At 36.2% G+C, this 10495-nt stretch overlaps 1 protein-coding gene across 1 annotated transcript; it reads right to left on the bottom strand.

The window, feature by feature from the left end:
* Nucleotides 1–987: 987 nt before the first annotated feature.
* Nucleotides 988–9768, bottom strand: LOC146487436 (uncharacterized). Its single transcript, XM_085088056.1, has 8 exons — nt 9642–9768; nt 7460–7725; nt 6907–7021; nt 5514–5636; nt 4741–4824; nt 4275–4308; nt 3984–4107; nt 988–3013 (listed from the first exon to the last, which is right to left on the bottom strand). Exons 1-8 carry the CDS (start codon nt 9763–9765, stop codon nt 2483–2485), a joined length of 1401 nt encoding a protein of 466 aa, XP_084944182.1. The 5' UTR covers nt 9766–9768; the 3' UTR covers nt 988–2482.
* Nucleotides 9769–10495: the final 727 nt, after the last annotated feature.

Raw genomic sequence — 10495 nt, forward strand, 5'->3', positions numbered from 1 at the left:
TTTATTACTTTAAGATGACTGGTCACTGATATTTCCTTCCTTTATGTGCAAATAAGCAGCAGTCACCCTAAAGCTATGTTACTTTGCCCGCTGCTCACTGATTTCAATGTATCGGTTTATGGAATTTTTTTTTCTCATGTGTTAATCTATCGAAACAGTGTGAAATAAAATGATTTGATTTGATTCAATATTTCGTGCGCGCGTGGGGACAACTTATTTTTCTACCGTATTTTTTATAAAAATTTACAACATTAAGAGGATAATAGCTAAGTTAAATACCGACATACAAAACATGGGTTGCCATGCTCGTTAATGAGAAAACAGCCATTTAGTGAATAAGTTAACTCAAGAAATTATTCTTAATGCAAATCAATGGTCACCTTAACAAAAAAATATATATATTTTTTTACTTCCTTGCGAACGAAGAACAACAGCTTCCTTAAAAAACAACTCCCTTTATAAAAAAAGAGCGACGGTTGGCCGTAAAGAATAAAAAGATTTACAAGTATTGGATATAAGAAGTGGGAAAAGTTTTACCAAGCGTTCTCGCAACTATTTTTTTTTCTGTACGTCGCGGCGAAAGTGCCACAAAAAACTGCAAATTGCGTTCAGAACTGTCATTTTAAACTCTGGCATGTCAAACTTCAAAACAAAAGCTGCGTGTGCACCGTCCTTTAGAAACCCGAGTTTCTTGGACCATCCCGAGATGCGCAGACGTTTGCGCAGTAGCAAAAAGAGACACCGTCCTTAGGTTCACTGGTGTCGTTCAACGAACGACTTTTTATTTTTTTAACTTTTTTTTGTAACACACATACAAAGAAGCCGCTTACAAAACAACGTGTCCACCACTCACTACTTATAATATAATACTAATACCACATACAATTCAATGCAATACTTGCGTTACTAACAATAAGACACTTATACTATCCACATCGCCTACATTATTTGCAATTCAATACCTACACTGTAGTACAATCGATACGTATAGTACTTATAATAGAATATTTGTGCTACTTACAGTACTTTCTTTTAAAGGGTACATATACAGTACTACGACTACTTACGACTTTTTTGCGATTATATACGCGTATCAAATAAAAGCAAGGACGAAAAGATGGCGGAAAAAACTGAAAAGAAAAAAGAAAAAGTAGGACACGAAAAAGAAAGGGAAAAGACGAGAAAGATCGCACTCCTAAGGCAGTAGACTCCAAGGAGTCCCTTTCTGGTTAGTCGAGAGGGTGCGCTCCCAGGGAGACTGGAGCGAGGAGAAATAAACGAGAAGAGACTGGGAGTTAAACGGGCACAGAAACGTGCAAAACATCACAAACTACAGTGTCTTGTCTAATCACAATCAGTGTAAAGAGTAAAAAGTATACTTAAAAGAAACGGATACATATGTATATCAATTGACTCAGAGAGTTAGACTTCGTGAAAAAACCGGCCCAAAATGTTTTGATTTTAAACGAATTCACACAACTGGTAGCATAAGAAATGTATGGGGAAGACTGAGGAGAATATTCATTTTGATCATTTGGCTATAAGGGTTAAAGTGCCTATCACGCTTACACAGTTTTGATGAATTTCGAAAATTTATGCACGTCTAAGACGCTTTGTGAAGAGATAAGTCGTATTCCATGTTTCGTTTTGTTTTTATCAGACGACAAAATCGTCCAAACAGGCCGTTTTCCGCCATATTGAATGCAAAAAGAGCAGTTGAGAGACTGGGAACTAACACGCTTGTGACGTCGTCTTGGTATCTCGACCACAGAGCATTTCTCATTTGTCACTGCATTCTTGGAATGTGCCAGGAAGGTATATATGTGGTAGGTGAATTTGCTGTCTTCTCAGATATTTAGAAGTAGATGAGTATAGTTCTGCACGCTATACTGTTCGATAATGATGAAGCAAGGAAATGCGGAAAGAAGTAAAATTAATTGGAATTTTCATTCAGTACCCTTAACTTGTATGGTTTATCCTATAGTTCCTGAGGAAACCTTTAGTTTATAAGCCCCCGGCTTCTATATAGGCTTCCTTGCTTTTACCACATTTGATCTTGTAAATAATTTAGTAGGAATATTGTATATTATCTCTAATGTATTTCTGTGTACTGTCGTTGTATTTCTGGTTAATGGAAAATAAATAAATGAGTAATAAATGAGTAAGTAGATCGATTTCATGAAACAAAAGCGGGCTAAATGGGAGTTGACCCGCTCTTCAATATGCTCCAAGCACTTCACGAACGACGACTTCAACCATCGATTCTGATTAATTGATGAAGTGAGCCGTAACAAGCAAATCATCCCAAAACTGTTTTAACTTCGGAGATTGTGCCGGATTTCGATTGCGTTTTAAAAGTCGAGAATAACCTCAAATCTCATTATTTTGCTTGTTTTGGCTTACTTTCTACGTCTACGTTTGAGAATGAAAGGAATTGGGCAAGGGTGATAGTCACTTTAAAAAAGTCGGTAATTAGTCTAGTTCACTGCACCAAGATGTATCCCATGGCTTTGATGTGCCTATCTCCATTATCTCCACCCGCGGTTGCCTCGTTTCCACACGTGTTAGAGTCGTCAGGTCCTCCTGCAGTACCAAACCCGATTCTGGAGTCACAGGTCACGCAGTCGTCTTCATTGTTCCCAAGGATACCTATTCGTGCTGCTCTCAAAAGGTTAAACGGGAATGTCCACTCAACGTTAAAACCCTCCTTATTGCACTTGTGTTGCAGAGATGCTTCCGACCCAATCAGTGACTTCCACGTGTCACGACCCAGTGTGGTGTTGCGATATTGCCCGTCAGCTATAAGGGAGTGGAGGGAATCAGCCTTCTTGCTTATGACAGCAAAATTCGTTTTTTCATGGCCATGAATCTTCATACCGAGACAAATCTTGGAGAATGACGTGTTCCAGTAGGACTGTAGCTTTGTTTGTGCTTTGTCAAGCCCAGTCTTTCCTCCAGTAATGTTAAAGGTTTCCTGGTTGCTCCAGAGGTTAGAGCTATAATGAAAATCTCGCTGGGGAAGAATTTTAAAAAATATCAATAATTGCAATTTTATAATATTAGAGATACAAAAGAATAAATTAATTAACGATGAAACATCCTAGTAAACAGGAGTAAGCCCTATACGAAAGCTTTGTTTTTTGTTCTTGTTTTTCTTTCACTTTTGTTTTATCTGTTTGTTTGTTAGTCACATTTGTAGTTTATAGTCTTTTAATTCTATTTTTTGAAATCGTAAATACCCTCCTCTCCATTTCTATCGCTTTATAATTATGTATGTATATTTCATATTCTGATATTCTTGTTGTTTACCTCACAATTAGCTAGGTTAATACCTGTTGTATTTTTTTTAACTCAGCCGATCTATTTTTTCAGTTTTAAAAAAGCGTTAACTGTTATTACTATTACAATTTTTTTTGTCGTTGTCGTTGCTTTTAAATTTTTACACCCGAGAGCTGTCAGTTTCCTTGGAGGCTATTTGGAGAGAAGTTGGTCTACTTGATGGAAAGCACTCCCAGTAGGGAGATCTTTTGTTATTCCTCTGTGCTGATGTTACTTAACGGTTTTTTCCCGTGTATTTTCCCAAGCCTTTTTAAATTAAGCTAAGTGCCCCTATTACTACAGGAACAGTTTCTGTTTTGAACCCTCGCATCCTTATGACTTCAATTTGTGTTATTTTACTTTGGCAGTTTTTCCATCACTTTAACAGACGTATTTTCCTCTGCAGAGATAGCCACATCAGTCATCAGGCACGTCTTCCGACAATATGGTCTTTGACAATAATTTCAGGTCTGTTGGCTTTGATTTGTTTGTCCATGTAGTATGAACTAACATTTCGTTCAACCCTATAGTGTTTCCAATTCCAATTCGATCTGGAGAGTGTTTACACTGTGCTAAATATATCGACGCTTAAATAAATTGATTTATTTTGAATTACCTGTTAGATACATTATTTGAAAAAGTAAACATTTATTGATTTCTTGTACCTTTGTGCCATCAATTTTCATAACCAGCTTCCATGTACCGTCGCTGCATGCTCCTAGTCCGGTTTCGTTCAAGAGAAAACAGTCCACCAAAACTTGCTGATGTCCTGAAATCGAAGTCTTAGACCTAGAATTATTTTGATACAGTCTCACTTTTGAAATGGAAAAATTCAAGATTTTCCAACGTTTTAGAATACCTGTTTAAACTGGTTATGAGTAAGCATTATGGAAATCACAATGGCAGCCTTCTTGAAAGCTTAATTTAGCATGCAATACATCTATTTTGTCACTTACAGATTCCGATGGTGAAGTATATCACAGGGCAGGCCTGCAGAGCAACAGAAAGAGAAAAAACTAACAAGTAAAGTGTACGTAAAGTTTAAAAAATACGGGGTATCCGTCTCTGTAATATCATCATTGTGTACGTCACTGCTCAGTAATGTTTTATTTTCTGTTATTCTGACGGTTTGCATGTGACGTCATGGCGGTCGTGTTGGTGAACAGGAACAAAAATATTTTTCTCCTCTGGAAGTTAACTGCCTTTTTTATGAAAACTTTATGAGCAATTTTTTTTTTGTTTTGTCCACCAACATGGCGGCAATGCAAACCACCGATTCTTTATGATCCGCAGTTCAATAAATCGTTTGAATCTAGCTAATGTCACTAGGTGGTCAGTCAGGTTCACTCATCTATCACCTCAACTAGTTGAAATCCCATGAAATTCCGCGTTGTTATATGATTTTTACAAGAAAATACTCACGCGTGCAGTTGTGCGATCCCTTGGTGTTGTTACACATTTCATATACACGACACTTATGTGTCTCTGTAGCGCACTCGTCAATGTCTAGACAAAAAATCAGATAACATTTCCTCGCAATGAATTTAAACTAAAGACACACAATTAACTCCCTCTTTTAGCTATTTCATTGGAGTCAGTTTTTATTCGTCTTAAGCTAGACCTAAATAGCTCACAAAAAACAACTATTTTTTAAGAATCTGATATCAGTAAAGACAAACCTATGTGTGACTTTTTATTTCTTTGTTGCTTTTGTTGTTGGCATTTGTTTACTGTTGTTGTTGTTGTCGTTTTACATTGCAACACCTTAAGCATTTCTCAGAAACCTCCTAGTTAGAACCCGTGCAAGTTAACGGCAGTGTGATCGTATGCAGCTATACCATTATGCGACGTGAAAAGAATACCACATTTTATCACCAAAATATCCACTTGAGGTCGGGTTGCGAATTAACAGATAATATATCATACATTAAGTAAGATAAATACACGAGGTGGTTGTAAGAAGCAAAAACAACAACAACATAAATTAAAAGACCAAAAATAGGGGCCAGAGTAACCCAGGAGCCAACTTTTCTTAAGGGACGGCGATGCCAACGAAACTCCAAAGGTTGGTTCATTATTAGCTATCGATCGTATATCAACCTTTAAACTTTACTGGGAGACGATAAACTCAGAAACATTGTTAACTACTATGCAGCTCAGGCCGCAATAAAGTAAAAGTGAGCAGTAAATATCACCTTGACAATCATGTCCGTCTCCTCTAAATCCCGGTTTACACGTACAGTTGTATGATCCCTTTGTGTTACTGCACACAGCATCCACACTGCACTTGTGTGTTCCTATAGAACACTCGTTGATATCTGCAAGAGGTACCAAAGCTGATTTGGAGATATTTCAAAACAGCACAAAGAATAAGAATACTTCTCTCGATCCACCGAATAAGTTTTTTTTTCTTTAAAGACGAGCTTTCTTGAACATTTTTACTTTTGCCATATATTGTATATAGTTTACTTCTAACAAATAAAGATTGGCCTTACTTGGTTACTAGCAGGTTGTTACTTTAAAGTAATTCGGCATCCTTGAATGTTAAATATTTTTAGGCCACTATTGGGGCGCACTCCATTGGTCAGATCCGGATTCCAATTTCCCCCCCATCATAACAAGCTACCTTATTCTCCTTTATTTTCGCGGGACTTAAATTTCGCGATCGCGGAAAAAAATTGTGTTTGCAGGGGATTTAATTTCGCGAAATTGACGATTAAGTGACTTTATTTTTTCTTTTTTACAAAAATCGTACGTTAATCAACAAGCGAAACAAAACCAATATGCTGTCCCTTAGAGGCAGCTGTATTCCTCTAAACGTCAGTATTACAGTAATTAAAAAAGTCTTGTTGTTCTTGCGAGTTATTATCGAGTATCCAGAGTATCGTTACATGTCCTTTCTAGGAGATCTCAATAAAACCTTCAATCTCTTTAAATGGATCCTCAGGGGGAAGACTAAACGATTAATCTAATAGTTGGGCGATGCCAGCCTTTTCCCACCCTTTTGCGATGTGATAAGTGAAATGGACGATACACCAAGGAACAGGGCAATAATGGAAAGATACAAGACACATCGTAACTACACACTACAAGATGCCGGGACAGGATGGTCAATTTGACGACTCAGGCTGTATTGGAGGAACTGTGCGAAGATGATTACTCAGATGCCGAAGAAGAACTTGAGGCGAATCTTGACACTGATTAACATCTAAAGTTGATAGATGATAGCTCCTTGTACTAACACCTTGTGTTAAAAATTGTTTAGGACCCTTGAAAACACAAATACATGATTTTTCTATGTCTATTAAATTTCGCGAGCTCAAAGTTCGAAGTCGTTATTTTTCGCGAGTCTTTAAGTTCGCGAATTTTTTTTAAAATCTCGAAAATCGCGAATTTAAAAGCCCGCGAAAATTAAGGAGAATAAGGTATACAATTTCTGTCTACCTCTTGTTGCCCAAAAAATCAGTGTCAGAAAACAAACAGGCTAGCAGGCTAGCACATTTTCTATTTGATAGAAATACACGAAAAAGTATCTCGTATAAATCACAGATGAAAAGAATTAACAAAAATGTATGATGTTAGTCTCACCGTTTTCACAGGTTTCCCCAGTAAAGCCATCAGCACAAAAGCACCGGTATCCTTTGTCTGTATAACCGGTCTGACAGGTTGCATTATTCTTACAAGGGTTGATTAAACAGGCACTCTAAAAGAAATGTACAAACTTATAATAATAATAATAATAATAATAATAATAATAATAATAATAATAATAATAATAATAATAATAATAATAATAACAATATTGATAATAACAACAACAGCAACAAAAACCTAACATAAGCGGGGAGACTTTTTCACCTCATGGACACAAATGTGAAGAATATCAAGTGGACACAGAACACATGAACAATTCTACCTTTCGCTTTGTAAAAAAAAAAAAAAGAGAAAAGGGAAATGTGAAGGTTAGGTTGGTTTGATCTAACCCAATGCTATATGATTTTCATCAAATGAAGTAGATGCTATTTGAGAAGGGGGCCTCTGACATTTATTTTTATTAAAGAAGCTGCACTAAGAATTAACGAGAAGGCCCTCGTGCCAGTTTAACAGTAACACTTTTCTTAGAACTTTTATTAATTCTTACCTTTGCTCCGAGATACAAATAATTTGGATTTTCCTCCAACTCGTCTTCATGTCCCTCGTGTGTAGCGTTATTAAGCTCGCATCGATGATCTCCACTGGGACTTGCCAATGTTTTGAAATTGTAGCTGGCACAGTTGGGTTCCATGAAACACATTGATCCACACAATTCTTGATCCGCGACTTCAATGCTCTTTATCACGCGATTTGCTAGACGTTTGCCATTTAATGAAAGTTCGGTCCTGAACTCCAAATGACGACATTCCTGGTCTACAAAAGATCGTCGGTGGGAAAATTAAATTAAATGTGTATTCATCCCATGTTTGTTAAAATCGAGGGGGTAAACCTTTTTCCCAACTTTGCCATCGTTAAAATTGAAGTTACCCACGACTGCCGAGGACCGCCTTTTTTCCCCAAAAAACCACCAAAATTGATCAAAAAACAATCAAAAGAAAGTGAAAAAACTTAAAAATGGCATAAAAACATGACATTCATTGTAACAAAGTTAAGTTTTGTTCATTAAAATCAAACATCTTCAACTTTTTGAAAAAACTATTTATCATAACTTGGTTCCCTATCGGTTTAACATCAAATTCAGTGAACCCTGATCTACCATGAAAGATTTGTCCCAGGTAAATTTCTGAAGAGGGCATTAAGTCTCGCGTCCAGATTTGCGAATATATTAAAAAACGTTATTAACGTTCAAATTCGGCGCGGGAAGAATTCCCCACTAAAACCTCTGGAGCTAGATAGGTTTAATGAATCATATCACTTTGTGGTCTTTTCTCCTAGGTTTTTTATACATCGTTAATTTAAATAACTGTATCCTAGTTCCAAACTGAGAAAAACCCCGACGAATAATTTCGAGGGACTGGGGATGGGACTAAATTGGTTGCAAAATAGAAAAGAAACAAAACCAAGAAACAGGGAACATGGAGATATATATTGAGGAACTCAATTATGTCGACCTGACAAGATTAAGCTAGCATTCTTCTTCGTTCGAAACAAAAAAGCAACAACAACAAATCGCGTAATGCTGTTGCCTGCATTAACTAAAGCGATGGATTTTAACAATATCATTAATAATTTACTGATATCGGCATACTGATAACTGCTTTTGTTAACTGAATAGAAAAAATGCCTTCACTAAAACTATGAATAAACCACAGTCATTTTAGTTGTTACCAAATTATAAACAATCCATCGATTACCTTTTGTTCAATTTATTCCCTTGGAGATCAAATTATGGTTGAATCTTTCAGATATACACGAAATTACATAAATAGTTAAGTCAGTTAATTTGTAGGTAGATTAAAGCGACTATGAAAAGCCAGCTTCAGCATTGTTTATTTCTCCAACAAAATTTAAATGTTTCCTGAGTGAATGGATTTATCTTTGGTGAAACCTAGAATTGGCCTGAGAGAGTTGAATAGCCAAAAAACGTATATCCCAATAAAAGAAAAGATGAATTTTTTATCTCTCACGCCTTCACCCAATCTTCTAATAACTGAAGATTTTGACAAAAAATTAAAGGCGAAAATTCGAGATAAGAAAATCCGACGTTTCGACGGCTTCATTTCGCCATTGGCAAGATGAACGTGACACTTACCTACATATTCATCTTGACAATGACGATATGAAATTGGCGGGACGTTGGATTTTCTTAGTTTATGGCTTATCGTCTTCTTAAAATTTTCAACTTATCGTCCAACTTCTTCATGCCAGGTTGCATACCGCTGCTTTGACACAGGAAATTTCGTCTTCAAACTCAAACGGTACGGCACTTGCATGTTAACGAACAATACGACAAACATGTGCTACTTTATATCTTCATTTGAACGACACGCACACAGTGTCACACAAAGACGTCACCCACAGAATTATCAGTTAAAAGCCTCCTTCGAAGTATAAACAACGGTAGCTCAGGAAAGTAGTGCTTGATCCCTTTTATTTAAAAGAAAATGACGGCGTTTTAGATTTCCACAAAGGTAATAATATTTAAAAGAAAATGACGGCGTTTTAGATTTTTTCAATAGCCACAAAGGTAATAACCATGTTCCTTGACTCATGGTTAAGAATTATAGATTATTCGCTGTTATAAAGTAGAAACACCCCTTGTCAAGGGCAAGTTATATTCAGTATTTTGGGATGAAACTAACTGAAATTTTATATTAAACTTAACTAACCTGTTGAACTGTCTGCTTTCCGCGTCAGAGAAGATAGTAAAAAGAAAACCCAGCAGATGCAACTGAGAGACATTCTTGTGGCTGTTAAGAAAACGAGTGCTTCTCCTAATGAAGCCAAAACCATTATTGAAATTCAACTCAAAGCTTTGGTATGCAAATTTTCGACTAACATTCCTTGAAAGTATATATCAATAAACAATTCAATTATTCGTTTCGCCTTCCCAAGATTAAACTTTATTTTAACCAATGGACGTGCGTTTAATTCCATCAACCCGATTACATGCGGGCACCACATGCAGTACCGATGAAAGCATCTCTAACCTTTGGCATTATATTTTCAAGCAGCTGGCTATAGTTTGGCCGTGTTAAGTCTTAATCTGTTGATCTTGAGAGAAAACAAGAGGAAATAGAAAAAAAAAAAACAAACAAAAAAACAAAAAACAAAATAGAACAAAAATTATTACTTTCACTTGGAAAAATTGTTCCAACTGAAAGTTTCGAACGATAAACTTCAGACAAAAGAAACTTTACACCGATTTTCAGCATATCTTGGATCTTTCTTACCGCAATTTTCTGAACAAAACACTGTGGGACAATTAAATGTGTTCGTTGTGTTCAAGTTATCGAATATATTATAGTTCCGTTTTGTTTGGGCAAGTTAATTTAAACGCAACGTACATGCATGACATACCTAGAACAACAACTGCCATAATAACAAACAAACAAACAAAAAAGCAAAAACAAGACAAAGTGAAGAGCTCATGAAGGCAAACGTTTAATACGGCTTTTTTTTTTTTTGTAATTTTCCCTTTTACTTAAAATGTATTTATATTCTTAAATTTCCCGACGAAAAA

The sequence above is a fragment of the Pavona decussata genome, unplaced genomic scaffold (assembly GCF_977016875.1).
Source record: "Pavona decussata unplaced genomic scaffold, jaPavDecu1.1 SCAFFOLD_16, whole genome shotgun sequence".
Lineage (NCBI taxonomy): Eukaryota > Metazoa > Cnidaria > Anthozoa > Scleractinia > Agariciidae > Pavona > Pavona decussata.

Excerpts from the sequence above, each read along its gene's own strand:
- LOC146487436 (XM_085088056.1), bottom strand. The coding sequence starts at position 9,765 with ATGGTTTTGGCTTCATTAGGAGAAGCACTCGTTTTCTTAACAGCCACA. Across the intron at positions 4,309-4,740 it reads GGGATCGCACAACTGCACGC|GCCTGCCCTGTGATATACTT; the intron begins GTGAGTATTTTC and ends GTTGCTCTGCAG. Across the intron at positions 3,014-3,983 it reads TGAAAATTGATGGCACAAAG|CGAGATTTTCATTATAGCTC; the intron begins GTACAAGAAATC and ends ATTCTTCCCCAG.